At 53.3% G+C, this 16,325-nt stretch overlaps 1 protein-coding gene across 3 annotated transcripts in view; it reads right to left on the reverse strand.

The window, feature by feature from the left end:
* Window positions 1-9,327: 9,327 nt before the first annotated feature.
* RXRA (retinoid X receptor alpha) overlaps window positions 9,328-16,325 on the reverse strand; it is a 101,651-nt gene continuing 94,653 nt past the window's right edge. For all 3 annotated transcript variants that reach the window (XM_088177342.1, XM_088177341.1, XM_088177343.1), the window contains exon 10: window positions 9,328-13,591. In XM_088177342.1, the coding sequence (XP_088033468.1) occupies window positions 13,444-13,591 (148 nt within the window). In that variant the 3' untranslated portion in view covers window positions 9,328-13,443. The remainder of the gene's footprint in view (window positions 13,592-16,325) is intronic.

Genomic DNA, 16,325 nt, shown 5'->3' on the forward strand with positions numbered 1-16,325 from the left:
CCAGCTCCGACCGGTGACAAGGGACATGGCCGTGCCACACCCCTGGGACGTGACCGTGCCACACCTTGGGACTCTCCCCTGTGCTCAGCTCCAGCCTCCAAAGCCCTTGTGCAGTTTTCTGCTCACCCAGGGAGGTGAAATCTCTGCCCTGTTCCCCATCCCATCCTTTGTCCCAGCTCTCTGCTCACGCTCTCCAAGTCCTCACCTTCAGGTGTCTGTCCAGGTGTCCTGCCTGTCCCCAGGGTCCCACAGAGAGCTGCTCCAGTGGGACAAACCTGCCCTGCCAGATCTCTGAGCTGGGACTGGGTTCATTATTCCCTTGCTGTGCTGGTGCTCTGGCAGAAGGAGTCCCCATCCTCTTGGTTATCTCCTTTAGGGCCTGGATTTTGCATCTCCAAAATCCACTTTTCTAAAACTCTATAAATAAATCCCATTCTGCGTGCTTGAGTTAACATTAGCCTAAAAACCACCCTCCTTATAGCTCATGTCAGGCAAACAAGACAGGCCTGATAAGTGGAGAGAGTGATTTATAAAGGCACCATATGGGAGCTTGTCTAAGAATCATAATTGATTAGGGAGCTGCAGGAATATTGCCGTGGTGCAGACCCCGAACCCCTCCGAGGTTCAGCTCCTCCCAGGTTCCTGGCACCCGTTCCAACACCAAAATCACCCTCCCAAAATCACCCCAGCGGCAGCCAAATTCCCCGAGGGGCTTCTCAGCCCTGTCCCACCTTTCAGCGATTCTGGGAGCATCCCTGGAGCTGGAGGACACGATGGAGCCGGGGATGGCAGGGGTGGGTGTGAGTGCAGCCGTCCCGCTGCCAAGTTTGATTTTCTCCGTGCTCCAGGAAGAACTTCTGCCCTGGGATCTGTCTAGACACTGCAGGCAGGTCCCAGGCCCTGGGGATTCTCATGGCAGGAGCTCCCAGTGCTGACAGACAAGCAGGGAGGGGAGGAAAACACCCTGGATTTCCTTTTCACTGAGAATTTGGGGCTCAGCCAGAGCCAAGAGGGTCCCTCAGCACACACAGTGCTCAGCACACGTTGGATTTGTTCTGCACCACCTTGCAGCTTGCCCAGGGCTGTCCTGAGTCCCAGCATGAAGCTTTGGGGTCTCTCAGTGCTGTCTGTGCATTAAAAGGGTCCTTGCAGCCTCGTGGCCTCGCTGTGTCACTGGGCATGAAGGGAGGCATAAAATACTCAATTTAGAGCACGTGCCAAAAAAAATCCTTATTTCCAGCAGCAGGCAGCATCCAATGCCCATTAGCCAGGAGTTGTTGAGTTAATTAGAAATGTATATTTGATACCAGGGCTGAGCAGGGCCCCGCACGCCGCTAAGGTTTAATAATTGATTTGTAATTTATTTGCCCATTAATTCTTCCTCTTTCAGAGCCAAGCCAGGAGCTCGTGCAGGCTCGTCCATCATCCTGCACAGCACAGCCCCTGCTCCCCCAGAGCTGTCGGGGGTGACAGACTGGAGCCTCGTGCAGCCTGTAATTAGTTACTGACTTCAGAAGCTTTTTATAGGAGCTGCGAGTGCCTCTCGAGGAAGATTAACAAAGGGTTCCTTTCCTGCAGGCTCGGGCCTCGTGTCAGCACGAGCCAGGCTCCAGAAATTATTGATTCCCTTTCCATAAGGTTTGCATTTCCAAGGTAAGTGATTTGGCTCTTACAGGCAGCGGGTCCCAGGGCTCCATCCATCACGGCACAGCCACGGGGCTGACCCAAGCAGGTTCAGCTTTAAACAGAGCCTGCAACGCTTCCCCTCGCTGCCACCATTTATTATGGCAGGGAGAAGGGGTTTCCGAGGTGCCCGTTCCCAGTTAATCAGAGGCAAAACTTAATTACAATCCCCGAGACCCCCACTCATTTCTCCTGTCACGGGTTTCATTCCTATCTGCTCATTCCTTTCATTTGCCTGAAATTTCAGGGTTGTGTCTGATTTGGAGTTTTCAAAGCCCCCAGAGGAAAACAGAGTTTTCCAGATGTCCCAAGGTCCTGGAAACCAGGCACAGCCTGGATGGACCAGAGACACCCACGAGCAGCAGGACAGGCAGGCAAAATCCCAGCAGGATGGGAAAGGGCCCTGACAACAACAGTTGGCAAGCAGGAAAATATTTGGAACAGTCCAGAAGAATATTTCACAGAGGTGAAAATCTCATTTTTAATCAAGAAAATATTGCTAGGAATAGGACACTCTCACTGGGAAGGAGAACCCAGTGCTGAGTCCCCTCTCATCCCAGCAATCCTCATCCTCCTCCACCTCTGGAAACCTCTGGCTGTCAGAACATGCCCTGATAGAGGAATCAGGATGGGAAAAGTGGGTTGGGATGGGGCAGGAATGCCAGCTCCCCACATGGGCAGGGCAGAGACGAGACAAAAGCCTGCAGGAAGGTTGGGAGGCCCAGGGATGATTTTGGCAGGAGGGAGGCCACAGAACAAGCCAATCTTCATGTGTGAAATCCCACATGGAGCTGCTGCTAGAAATAAAGTTGATGGATTGATTGCCATAAATCATAACCCTGCTGACACCCCAGGGCTCTCACAGGCAGCAGGGATGCTCGTGGGGCTGGTTCTGGTCCCTTGGCAGGGGCAGGAGAGAGATTATTCATTCTTTGTGTTTCCTGAATCCACCTCCTCCTCCCCCACAGGATGAGAAGGATGGATTGAATTTCCTTGGGAAGGAGTTGGTGACATCTCTTCATCATGGGGGTGCCCAGATTTGCAGGATCAAGCCCTTGTAGTCCCAGAGGGAAAGTGATGCTTTCAGCACAGCTACACCTTGTTTTGAGCAGAAAAGAAATAAGAATCCAAATCCTCTTGCTTTGAGGTCAAAGCCCTGATTTACACGGAGCTGTGGGGCAGCCCTGAGCTCTGGAGCAGATCAGAGGGGACACAGCTCCCACCACAGCCCTCAGCCTCGGGCTGGCCTGGTCCAGAAATGCTCCAGAATAAAAACCATGGAGCAGGATCAGCCCAGGATCAGCTCCCACCCGCCTGGGAATGGCCCTGTGGGAGCACAGCCCCACCCAGGGCTCTCCCCAGAACCTGGTTTAGGGGTAGCACAGGAGCACCTGGTTCCTTTGTCTGATCTGCCTGTAACTCCCCTGGCTCCAACAGCATTTCTGATTTACATTCCTGGGAAGAGATGAGATTTTTCCCTGGATAAAGCCCCTCAGCAAAACCCAACACCCCCAGTGACAGCCCCAGCCAGCACCAGAGTCTGGAGCTTTCCCCTCTCCTTCAACCCCTTTTTCCACAAACACACTTTCCTTAAAGTTCACGATGTTCTGGGCATAAATCCTCCCCCTCCCTCCCATGCTGCTGGAAGTTTGCTACCAGCTATATATTTTTAGATTTTAAAAATGTCACCCTCAAGTGCTGCGAGCACACGTAAGTACCGTAAGAAACAAACCCATATAGACTTGCTGTCAATAACCCGGCCTCAGATGGACTCCCTGCAGCCCTGGCACAGTAAATTACAGCCTTCCTCCCCCCCTCAAATGATGGCTGCCTGCTTATTATTGGCTTTCATCTTTATTGCCTCGTCAGGTGGAATGGTTGGAGTGACAACAGCAAATAGCCAGCCACAAATTGTGTGTGCTGGCAGCCTTGTGTGCAGGCTCAGGGAAACCTCCAGGATCCTGCAGGGCTGCTGGGATGGGCTGGCCACACAGCACCAAGCAGTCCAGGGAGAATTCCTAAATCCCAATGTGAGGGTGCCCTGGGCAGCTGGCCCTAATTCACCCTCTCACTTACCCCACTAGAAATTTTTAATCTCTGGCAGCCGTCCCATATCAGACCCCAGTGAATCCACAGCTGGCTGCATCCAGCACCAATGGCACAGAGCACAAATGGCTCTCTGGAATTGGAGAATATTTCCTGGGGCTCATCCTATCACTGCCACAAATTGGACCCCAAAGGTCTCTGCTGTCACCAGAACAGTCTGATCTGTGCCTACAGACGTGGGGCTGTGTCAGGTCAGAGTTAAAACTGGCTTTGAAATTCATGGGGAGCACTTCCATGGGCTGGAAGGAATCTCCTGTCAATGATCCTCTCCCAAAGGGGCCAAGCAGAGAGCTCGGGAAGGCAGAGAGGAGGAATCTCCTGCACAGAAGGTGGCAGGGGCAGGTGGTCCCTTAAATGAAAGAAGGAAATGTATCAGCACATAAAGAGCAGAGCCTTCCAGGCAAGGGTTAATCCAGGGGGGCTTTGGGGAGCCACCCCCACCCTGCAGACAGCAGGAAATTCTGTTCTTTGCCAAAAGGAGGGAAACAATCCTGGAGCAGGAACAGGCAGGCCAGAGCAAGCTTTTCTCACCCGAGCAGAGCCTGACGGGAGGATCCAGTTTCAGGATTAGGAAATGTCCCAGGAGTGGCCAGGAACCCCAGGAGTCTGCTCGGGACGGGAGGCACAGGGTGATGGACACCCGGGAACAACCTCCCACCATGGCCCTGCCACCTCCCTGTCACCTGGAGAGCGTGGGATGGACAGGGAACAGTGACGGGACAGGGATGGGATGGGGATAGGACTGGGATGGGACTGGGATGGGACTGGGATGGAGGAGGGATGGGGCAGGGATGGAATGAGGGTGGGACAGGGATGGGAGACTGGGATGGGGCAGGGATGGAACAGAGATGGGGTAGGAATGGAATGAAGGTGTGGCAGGGATAGAGCCAGGACAGGGATGGGACAGGAACCAGACAGTGCTGAGAGCAGGACTGGGACAAGGACGAAGCAGGATTGGGGCAGGGATGGAACAGGGATGGGACTGGGATGGGACTGGGATGGGATTGGGATGGGACAGGGATGGAACAGGGATGGGACTGGGATGGGACTGGGATGGGACTGGGATGGGACAGGGATGGAACAGGGATGGGACTGGGATGGGATTGGGATGGGACTGGGGTAGGGCAGGGATGGAGAAAAGTTGGGACAGGGACAGGACAGGGATGGAGAAGGAATCAGGCAGTGCTGGAGAGGGACTGGGACAAGGACAAAGCAGGGTTTGGGAAGGGATGGAAAGGATGGAGCAGGGGTGGAGCAGAGATGGAATGAGGATGGGACAGGGCTGGGACAGGGCTGGGACAGGGATGAAGGACTCTGGCTGGTGGCTGATGGGGACCAAGGCACCTGGGGCAGCAGGACAGTGCCGCTCCTCTCTGCTCATCCTCTGACATTTTGGGATCAGAATTCATTCCAGTTCCAGCCCAGGGATGAGGAAAGGCTTTCCCCTCGCTCTGGGCTGGTGGGACATTGCAGGGACAAAGGTTTCCTCTGTCTGCAGTGTGGTTTAACCCCTTCCAGGCTCTTCCAGGATGCTGGAACCACTTCTCTGCCATGGAGATGAAGCTGCAGCTCCTCCAGCCCCTCCTGGTGACAGAGCCCTGAGGGCCACTCCACTCCCAGTGATGTGCTGCATCCCTTCCTCTCTCCTTGGCAAGCAGGAAAATATTTTGAACAGTCCAGAAGAATATTTCACAGAGGTGAAAATCTCATTTTTAATCAAGAAAATATTGCTAGGAATAGGACACTCTCACTGGGAAGGAGAACCCAGTGCTGAGTCCCCTCTCATCCCAGCAATCCTCATCCTCCTCCACCTCTGGAAACCTCTGGCTGTCAGATAGAGGAATCAGGATGGGAAAAGTGGGTTGGGATGGGGCAGGAAAGCCAATCCCTCTCCCACCTGCCCCGAGTGGGCAGGAAGGAGCTGGGAGCCCCAGGAAGAGACTCCAGCCTGTAAAACTCAGCAGCAGCAAAGCAGGAACAGCCCAGAGAGTCCCAGAATCACCCAAAATCACCCAGGCTGGAACAGAACTCTGAGATCATCGAGTGCAGCCCTTCCCAGTCTGCTCCTGACTCGGTGGCCAGCCTTGAGCCAGGAAATTCCCTCGCCATCCCTCGGCTCTCTCTGGCTCTCCAGTGAACTCACACAAGGATGGGGCTGCTCTTCTTACAAGCAGGAAGCTTTTATGTTATAAATTAAAAGATCCAGACAAAATGAATCCTGAGAGCTGAGTCCCCAGGAGTCACAATGACTCAAACACGAGCTTTTCACAGGAAAATAAATTCAATGCCCTGGCTGCTTTAATCATCAGGCTTTTCTACCTTTACCAACACTCCAGCAAATACTTGTGCCTTCATTTAATGCTCTTCACCCTAATACCCACCACAAAAGAAATCCAGCAGAAAGCCTGGCTGATAACTTCAGCGAATTTCCATTTGACCCTCCCCTTGGGTTTTGGGGTGAGTGTTGAGTGAATGAGCTTTAAAAGCATCTTTTCATTTAGCAGAGGCTCGCCGAGCCAAGAATCATACCTCACTCTGTCAGAAGAAAAACAAGATGTGGGCTTAGAGCAATTGAGCAGCTCTGGAGCCCGGCGTGGAAAATGTTGCCTCCAAAGCCAAACAAGGTTTCACTGCCAGTGTTGTAAGGCAGAGAGATGCAAAATTTTTGCGGCTGATATTTCTCGCCCCTGCTTTGGGATCTGGGGTTCTTTGGAAATGAAAGAGCCTCGGTTGAGGCAATGCTTGAAATGAGAATTTGTTAACCCTTGGTCGGGCTGTGAGGGAAGAGCAGGCACGGGAATCCCGTGAAGGGAAAATGAGTTAAAATGTGGCAGGATTCAATGTTCGGGCTGTTGGTCTGTGCAACTCGCCTCAGCAGGAAATTTCAGAGTCAGGACAGGAATTTTAGGGTCAGGACAGGAATTCCAGAGCCAGGGCAAGGAGGAGGGAAGGAGATGGAAGTGATTGAGAGCAAAGCATCTTTTAGGGGCAGAAAACTGCTCAGAAGGATCGGATTTGGGGCACTGTGGGGTGAGAGAGGCAGAGCTTGGCTTCCTCATCTTCTCAGCCACGCAGGGTGAGGGCAAAAGAGAATAAATAAACAAAATAATTGAAAACCCTCAAAACAAACTCCACCATTCTTTTTCTTTTCTTTTTTTTTTTTTTTTTTTTTTCCCTACAGATTGTTTCATCCCAGCCCCAGGGCTGCTCAGAGGAATGGGAGCAGGGCCGGGGAGTGGGGTATCCCGGGAAAAGGAGAGGGATCCCGGGAAAGGGGAATGGGATCCCGGGAAAGGGGAATGGGATCCCGGTCAGGGAAGGACACCCCGGGCAGGGCTGGCTGCTGTCGGGAGATGGCAGCAGCACTTTGTTCTTGCACTTTGTTCTTGCTCTTTGCTCTTTTCTCGGACGGGCCAGGCCGGTCCCCGGGGGCTCCCGAGGCGCTGTCCCCAATCCCGGTGGGATCAGCCCCGCTCCGGGAGCCTCGCTAAGCCCGGCCCTGCTGAGCCGCGCTCAGGATAAGAAGCGCCCAGCCCAAAAGTCCCACCTGGAAACACCTGGAGCGCGATTCCCACCCAGCCCTGGGGAGCTGGGATGGACTGGGAAGCGCTGGGACATGGCAGAGGATCAGCTGAACTACCGGGTTTTATTTGAAACCTGAAATCCAGGTCCTCGGAGCCCTCCCGGTGCTCCCATTTCCACCCACACAGGGACGAGCCTGGCGCTGGGTGTGCCCGCGGGGACATCCATGGGAATGTCACCGGGAAATGCTCCGTAGAAGCCAAGGTGCCCTCTGTGCCCCCGAGAGGACCCCGACCCCGGCCCCGGGGCCAGCTGGGGTGAAAAGGCTGCTTGAGAGAGGTCAGGAGGAGAAAACCAACCTGCTTTTCTCGGGCAATTATGAAGTGACAAATTAGCAGTGAAAGAACTCATCTGTCTGGATTTGTTTGGAGTGTCCCCTCCTCGCCGCAGAGCTGAGGCACAAGGAGGGCCGGGATCCCAGCCCGTCCCTTAAGGGTTTCCAAACACTCCGCTCTCCATCTCTGCCAGCGCTGGGAATGCTCAGAAATTCAGCGGTGCCTTTCCAAGAGTGAGCCCTGCACCCCCAGCTCAGCATCTCCCACTCTCCATCCCCACCTTGGGGCACTTTGCAGTGGCATTTTACAGGATCCCACGTCTCCAAGAGGTCAGGATTGAAGGATCTGCGATGTTGCCGATAAAGCAGAGAGCCCCGGAGCTCTCGGTGTGTGTGTGTGCCGATGTCTCCACGCTGCTCCCAGGGCAAGGGTGAATCCCGAGCACACCCAGCCCGGAGACACAACAAAAGCCCGGAGCCTCGGCATGGCTGAGAGCTTTAATTGCATTACAATCATCTGCTGGTATCAAGGAATCGGGAGGAGAGTCAAAACAGGCACTTTGATCCCTGCAGAAGCTGGAAAAACAGCAAAGACTTGGCCAAGGTGCAAACCCTCCTCCTCCTCCTCCTCCTCCCCCTCCCTGGCCGGCAGCAAAGGAGGGAGAGCAGAGCCCTTCCCCAGGTTTGGGGGTCTGGGAGTGCCCCCCAAGCAGAAAATACAGCAAGAACCAAACACAACATAAAAAACCCCCCCCAAAACCAGCAAAATTAACCCAAACATACAAACAAAAAAAAATTTTAAAAAGAAAAAAATCAGTAGCCAGCTCGGCTTTGCTTTCCCCTTCTGTTTTCAGCATCATTAAAAATAGACGCAAACCCGATTTTCAAAGCGAAGAATTTCCAGCCAGCGGGCAGCAGTGACCCGGGCAGCCCACGGAGCATCCCAGCCCGGCAGAAGGGGCACAAAAACCCTCGGGAGGGAGGTAAATATTTACTCTCCAAACAGCGAGGTTAACAAGGCGCTCTGTGCAGCTGGAGATGGGAGCGTGGCCGGGCGGGTGCTCCCGGCTCCCTGGGGGTTCCCCGAGTGGGAATGGGCATTTTTTGGGAAGCTGCAGGAAAATAAGAACCCCCTGTGTCCCTTCTCCTGCCCTCCACAATCCTCCTGCCGGCGCGTCGCGAATGAAAAAAAAATAAATAAATAAATAAAAAAAAAATTCATTTTTCCCGAATGAGAAAACACGGATCGGCTCTAACCGAATTGTGCCGCTGAATTTTCCATCTCCATCCTCCCCGCCCCGCCGCCGCCGGAGGAGGATTTATCCCGGCACTAAACCCGACAGCGACTTCAATCTCGTTCGTACCTGGCAACAAATCCAGGTTAAACTCAGCCTAAAGGCTCCCGTTCTCCCACCCTGTGCTCCAGGAGGGATCGGGGCTGGAAAACATCGCCCTGATCCCATGCTGGAAGTGCTGCCCCCAAATCCCTCTGTGGCCCCAAAACTCAGCCTTGAAATGGGGATAGTGACCCCCAAAACTGAGCCCTGGGATGAGGACATTGTCCCCTAAAACTGAGCCCTGAAATGGGGACAGTGTCCCCCAAACTGAGCCCTGGGATGGGGACAGCCCCCCATGAATAACTCAAGACACACCAAGAAGAACAAACGAGGGCTTGGACTGGGTTATATTTTAAAATGCTCATATATTTTCTTTTTTTTTTTTTTCTTCTTTTTTTCTTTTTCTCTTTTTTTTTTTCTTCTCATTTTTTTTTCCACAATTCTAATACAATTGTTCTGAAAATACTGGCGTTTCCAGCAGCAGTTCTTTCTTGGGTTTTTTTTTTTTTCTTTTCTTTGTATTTTTTTTTAACCTTTTTTTGTTGTTTTTGAAGTGAATAATAATATACGGTAGTGATTTCACAGTAAAACAGACCTGCAGGAACGCCAGAGATACGTGACAAAAAACACCCCCAGACCAACCCTCCCCCTCCCTCCCACCCCTCTCCCATCCCCAAAAAAGATTTTGGAAGTGGGGGGAAAAAAAAAAATAAAAAGTTCATTCAAAAAAATTATTTCAAAAGAGATTTCATATAAAGCCTTTAAAACACGGTCAGAAGTTTCTCCCTCTTCTCCAGATCCCTGTGGCTGAACATTTACAGAGAGAAAGAGAGAAAAAATAGAGAGAGTTTATAACAATCTCTGTAGAAGAAACAAAATAATCCAGGAAAGAAAATATCCGAGGATACGGTAAGGGATAAAATTACATTTGTACAAAAATAGATTTTAACTTTATTGATGCTTTAGATATTTTTTTTCCTTATCTTTTTTTTTTTTGTCATTCTAAATTTTAACGTCATTTTTTTTTAATCTATGTATCCCATAGCCAAGGCATCCATCACTAAGTATTGGGAATTGCTAAAGCTATTCTTTTACTCCAAACCACCTGCTTAAAAGAAAGAAAAAAAAAAAAACCAAAATAAAATAAGAGAAACGAAAGAAAAGAAGAAAAACAAAACAAAAAGGCATCTTAAAATAGATGCAGTTCCTTTGTCTCGAGGAATAAAAATCCAGATTTGGCATCTGCCAATTTGGAAAGGGATTCGGATACAACGGGAGCAAAACAAAGAAAAAAAAAAACAAAAAAAACCAACTAAATAAAAAGCGAGGAGAGGGGGGGAAAAAAAAGAACCAAAACAAAAAACCAACAAACAAACAAAAAAAAAAAAAAACCAACAAAAAACCAGGAAAAAGAATGGACTTAAACCACAAAAAGCCAGGCAAAGTCTGTAATTGCTACAGTTCTCTATGTGTATATGTGAGTGGGGTATTATACAGTGTGGATATCTACAGTACATACACGGACACACACACATCCCACTGAGCCAGCCCCTCTGATGGCCACGGCAGCACAGCCTTGTTTTGGGGTCAGCGTTCCCCACATCCCCCAAAGCCCCCCAGGCCACTCCTGGGTATTCCCAGTGCCAAGGGAAGCTCAGAATTCCCATGGAAGGGTTTGGGATGTGCTGGGTGGGGTTAGGGGTGGGTGGAACGCGCAGAGAGGGATGCTGATGTTTGTGCTATCTTTAGAAAATTAAAGATTGTCCCAACAACAAAAAGGAATTGAAGTAAGCATTGCAAACAGATCACCCGAATCAAAGCAGGTTTTCGCAGGAGTATTGAGAGCTGGTTAAATCCATGTCCTGCCTCTCTAGGGAATCGCGGGCCTTTTGTTTCCCTGCAGCCACCTGAGCTCACCTCTCCACACTCAGCCCCGTCATGATGAAGACAACAACAACAGCAACAACAACAAAAAGCCCAAAGTGAAAAGAACACAAAGGAAAAAGATTCCAACTCATGCAAAGCTCGTTGCTTTAAGGCTGCTCTGGACACACAGAAGGCTGGGATGAGGATGGAGGGGCTGGGCCGGGCTCTGGGGGCTCAGGGAATCCCAAATCCCTTTCACCAGCTGGAAAAGGGAAATCCCAGGACAAGGCTCAGCCTTTCCCAAAATCCAGCACGGGCATGGATTGAGGCTGTGTTGCTCCAGCAGGGAAACTGAGACACAGGGATGATCCTGACAGGGAACCTGGGGTCTGCAGAGCCTCCCCTGGGCTTTGTAAGGGCAGATGGGAATGGGATGGGATAATGGGATGGGATGGGAGTTCCCACTGTGCCACCACAGCACCCAAGAGCCCCTTCCCACCCATCCACCAGAAAAAAAGCGTCTCCACCCACCAGAGACCAGCGGGTTTATCCCGGTGCAACATCCACCAACATCCCCAGAGCCTTTCCTCTGTGACGAGCAATCCCAGGCTCCTTCCTGCTGGGAGAGCCGGGCTGGGACCCGGGGGCTGGGTGGGCTCTGGGTGGGCTCTGGGCTCTGGGATCTGGCACCTCCCTGGGGCTGTGCCAACCTCCTGCTGCCAGCGAACAGCCTGCTCGTGTTTCCTGGCACCCTTGCCGGATTTCATTTCTCCTGCCTCATTTTCTTGGCAAATTCTTGCAGGGTGAAGCTGTTTAATAATATTTTCAGCGGCTTGCAGGCTGCTGGGGAAACAGAGCCAAGGCTGTGCCTGCCTCTGCCGATTTGCCACTTCAGGAGGAGTTACACCTGAAATCCTGAGTGATTTTTGATTTTGGAGCAGCAGGGGATGGACATGGGCACTCCAGCAGGAGGGTGGCAATGGTGTTCCCCCTCCAAAACAGAGGTGGTGGGTGCTGCTCCATCCCCTCCAGGAACAAAGGAGGAGTTTTCAAGCAGCTGCAAACCACGGGAGAGGATCTTTGGGACCTCACCCTTCGCTTTTTAAAGCACAGAGGACATGGAAGTGGTGGGGAAGCCCTTGGCCACAGACACCCCATTCTCAGCTCCCAGCACAGCGTGTCCATCCTGCCAAGGGGGAAAACCCTTCCCAACATCCCTCTCCACTCCCTCTGCTTTGTTTTTTTTCTCCAGTTCATGTTTTTGGTGAGGCACTGGAGACACCTGGGAGGTGTAGGGGGAGAGATCAGTCCCTTGATGACCTCTGGCCACACACTCCACCCCATAGGGCACGGACACATTCCCGGTGTGTCCCTAATCCCCAAAATCCTGTCCAGCTCCCCGCTGTCACACCAAGACTCAAGGAAAGGGTTGTGCAAAAGCCAAGGTGCTTTTGGTGCTCTCAGAATCCCGGAGAGGACAGGGATGGTGCTGCCACATCCCCCACCCAGCCAGACCCTCCCACCCCCACATCCCTGCCCCACGGGGGACACCCAGGCCAGGGGGAGCCCTCTTCTTGCTTCACCACTAATTAACAGCTGCAATTAAGCAGCCAGGCCGAGCACTCCCACTAATTGTTGCCTTGCAGTGTTTTGCAGGGCTCAAACAACAGGAGCAGCTCCTGGGTGAGGCGAAATCTTGGAGTGGGGTCACACAGGGATGCTGGGGCAGTACTGGGATGTACTGGGGCAGCACTGGGATGTACTGGGATGCTGTGCTGAGGGCAGGGGTCCCAGCAAGCCCCCAGGAGCTGGGGAAGGGCCATGGGGAGTCCCTGGCAGCCTTAAAGCAAGTGCTGCAGCTGGCTCATGTCCACACGGGCACCTTTGGGCTGGGCAGCGATGCCCGGGGTGGCCAAAGGGCATTTCCTGTGCCCTGTTTTTGGGGGGGATTCAGCTCAATCCCAAATCCTCTGCTCTGAAGTGGAAGGAGAAGGCTCTGTGCAGCCACGGGTGACTCATTCACAGGGCACGGCCTCTCCCTCCACAAAGTAACTACTGAGACTACTAAGAATAGTTAGAAACCAAAAATAGAATTTTTTCCTTTTTTTTTTCCTCTCTCTTTTTTTTTTTTTTTGTCTTCTTCTTCTCTTTTTCAAAAACAAAAACAAAACAAAACAAAAAAAAAAAAAAAACAAAACCAAAACTCCATCCTCTGAAAATAGCCCAGCTGCAATCCGGCAGAGTCCAACCACTCCCCTCGGCTCGTCCAAACCCCAGTGCCCCGAGGGCTGGCACCGTCCTTGTCCCCAGGGGAGGGCTGGGGGGGTGGTGGCTCCATCCCAAACCTCATGGCACGGCGGGGGACAGGGGTTGGCAAAGCTCTCTCCGCTCCCACTTCTCTACAAGTAGCACAGGGAACCAGCGAGCAGGTCTGGAGATGCAGCAGTGACAGCGAACGGACAGGGGGGCAGGAGGCCGGGATGGCCGGGGGTCCCCCGGATCAGACGGTGCCTCCGGCGTGGGGGGGAGCAGGGAGGGACGGGGAAAGCAGAGGAAGGGCCCCCCCCGGGCGAGGGACTGACCCAGCACAGGTCTCTAAGTCATTTGGTGCGGCGCTTCCAGCATTTCCATCAAGAAGGTGTCGATGGGTGTGTCGCCTATTAGCTTGAAGAAGAAGAGATGCTCCAGGCATTTCAGACCGATGGACCGCAGGGCTGGGAGGCGGAGCAGGAGCTTGGCAAACCTGGGGAACGGGAGAGTGGCACGGTCAGACACCCCCAGGTCCAGCCCCGCTGCTGCCCCGAAGTCTGGAGTCGGACACAGCCTCTTGCTCTGGGGCTACACCCGGGGCTGTGCAGGGAAATGAGGAATTCCGGACCAGCAAACACGCTGAACTGAGCTGGAAGAGTGGAACTAGAAATGAAAGGTCAGCCCTGGGCTGGGGGACACCCCGAGATGCTCGTGGGGTCCCCACACTGCGGCCATCAAGGGGAGGCACCACGGGATCAGCCCTGGCACTGGCAGGGAGAAGGGCAAACAGCTGCCAAGGGGCTGGAGGAGATGCCATGGGGCTGAGCTGGCACTTGGCTGGGTGATGCCCCTTTTCCTGCAGGCTCTGGGCACCTCCAGAGCAGCTCCCCCAGCCCTCACTGGGGCTCTGCCCATCCCAGCCGAGCCCCGGGGCTGCTGGCGAGGCAGGAACCCGGCTGCCAGCCAGGGGTGAAGCCCAGGCTGTGACACAAATTTTGGGGGGAGCACTGGGAAAGGGGGTGCTCCCCTTCCCCGGGCCCAGGGCTATGAGGAGGGCAAACAAAAAGCCGATTTCTCTCCACCCTGCCCTGCCTGGAGCAGATGGTTTCAGGGCACACAAGGCAGGAGGGCTGGGGAGAGCTGGCAGCTCGGCAGGACCCAGCAGGATGGAAATGAGCCACCCACACCAGGGAAAAGCTGCTGGGTGCTGGGCTCAGAGGGTGACAAGCAGCTGTGGAGCCAGGAGAAAGCCACCAGCTCCTGCAAGAGTGCTTTGGTGCATCCCAGGTGCCACTGGATGTCACCTCCTTGTGTGAGTGCTCCCAAGCCACGGAAAAAGCCCTTTAGTGGCCACAGCAGGGTTATAATCTGCTTTTCCTGCTGCAAAATCAGGGCTTGAACAGCAGCAAAGGGCCAGGAAGAAGAGGACCTTGCAGAAAACACACACACAGACATGCACAAGCACACAGATATTCTACATGCATGCACAATTCCCTCTCCCTATTTTTTTTTTTTTTTCTGCTGAGCTGGCGAGAACGGTGGGAGCGGAGCCAGGAAAAACAAATCAGTCCTACCATCCCATTCAGGAAGTTTCACTTTAAACCAAACCAGATGATGGCTCCAGCCCTGGGATATGTTTAACTGTGAGATAACCAGCCCTGAGCACAAGGAGCCAGGGCTGGGAGGGGAGAAAAGAGCCCTGGTTCCTGATTCCCTGAGGCTGCTGGGTGTCACGTAGGCACCCAGCCCTCCCTGGGCAGCAGCAGGGATGGGTTTTCCCTGGGAATGCCTCTCTCTGCAAAAAAACTCCCTTTTGGTGTTTACAGGGTGCTCCCAAACTGCTGCTGGATGGGGATGTGGAGGAAACCCCTGCACCTGAAAAGGTGGGAATTCCAGAATTGCAGCAATCCCACAGCAGGGAGCAGGGGAAGGCTCCAGCCCGGCTCCAGCAGGGGTTTGCTCAACCACAGGCAGAACTTGTTTGCAGCCCCAGCTGGTGACCACACTGTGCCACAAGGCCAGGAGGATGCTGAGAGTTTTGGGGAACTTTGGGGAGCTCTTGTGCAACCTCAGCCTTGCAGCCCAGGGGTTCCCCCTCCTGAGGGGCCTGGGATGGGGCCAGCACTGCCCTGCAGCACTGAGGGATGCAGGGAGGGCAGCAGGACCCAGGCACAGCTCTCAGGACATCCCTGAGCATGCAGAACCTCCCCTGCCACCGAGGGTGAGTGTGAACATCACACAAGAAGGTTCCCAGCCCAAGGTCACTCAAAGCCAGGGAGAGATTAAATTCCAGAGTTCCTGGTGCAGCTTCTGGATTTAAAACACTCCCTCCAACATCACTGAGCACTGAGGCAGAGCCCTGGGGATCTGCTGTGGGCTGCTGGCTCAGTGTCTGTGTGTCAGGCATGGTGGTTTGGATTTGGGGAGCAGGGCTGTCCCTGTGTGTGCCAGGGCTGCAGATCCTGCTCAGTGTGCAAAGCAGGAGCTCAGCCCACCAAGGGAACAATCCAGGAGAGCTGCTGGCTGTGATTCCCAAGGCAGGTCTCTCTTCTGCAACACCACAACAGCCAGAGTCCAAGCTCTGGCTCTGAATTTGCTCCAGAAATGCAATTTAATAAAGGTTTCTGGAAGAGGAGGCAGCTTGGGGTGCACACAAACCCCCTGGGAGAGGAGAGGTGAGAGCCCTGCTCTGTGCCCTGTGCTCATCCCTCCATCCCCCTGCTCCCCACAAACCAAACACACCCCGTGGCACCCTCATCCTCACTCTGCCTGCCTCAAACCAACCAGGAACATCCCAGAAATCCCTTCACAACACACCTTTCTCCATCTGCCAGCACTCTGGGACCCAAAGCGGGGGGAAAAACAAACCCAGCATCACTTCTGAGGGCACGCTCTGCCCACTGCACTCACTGCTGTGAAAGCATCCTTTTTATTTAACCATCCACACGAGGCCAGGAATGCAGGTGAGATGCAAATCCCAGTTGCCTGGGCTGTTTTTCCCCAACATTCATGCACCAGTAGCAGCTTCCAGTGCTTTGCTTGCTTTCTCAAGAAGCTGTCAGTAACTGAAGTGGCAGTTGCCAGCTCCAGGCTGTAACTGGGAAAATGCGCCCACTCAGCTCCAGAGCGGTCCAGGAACGCATTCCTGATCCCCCCCCCCCTCCCATTCCCAGCTGGATTGGGGGAGGCAGGGAGGGGAGAAAAAGAGCATCAATTGAGGCTTTCAC

Source organism: Sturnus vulgaris, chromosome 22, assembly GCF_052056855.1.
Source record: "Sturnus vulgaris isolate bStuVul1 chromosome 22, bStuVul1.hap1, whole genome shotgun sequence".
NCBI lineage: Eukaryota > Metazoa > Chordata > Aves > Passeriformes > Sturnidae > Sturnus > Sturnus vulgaris.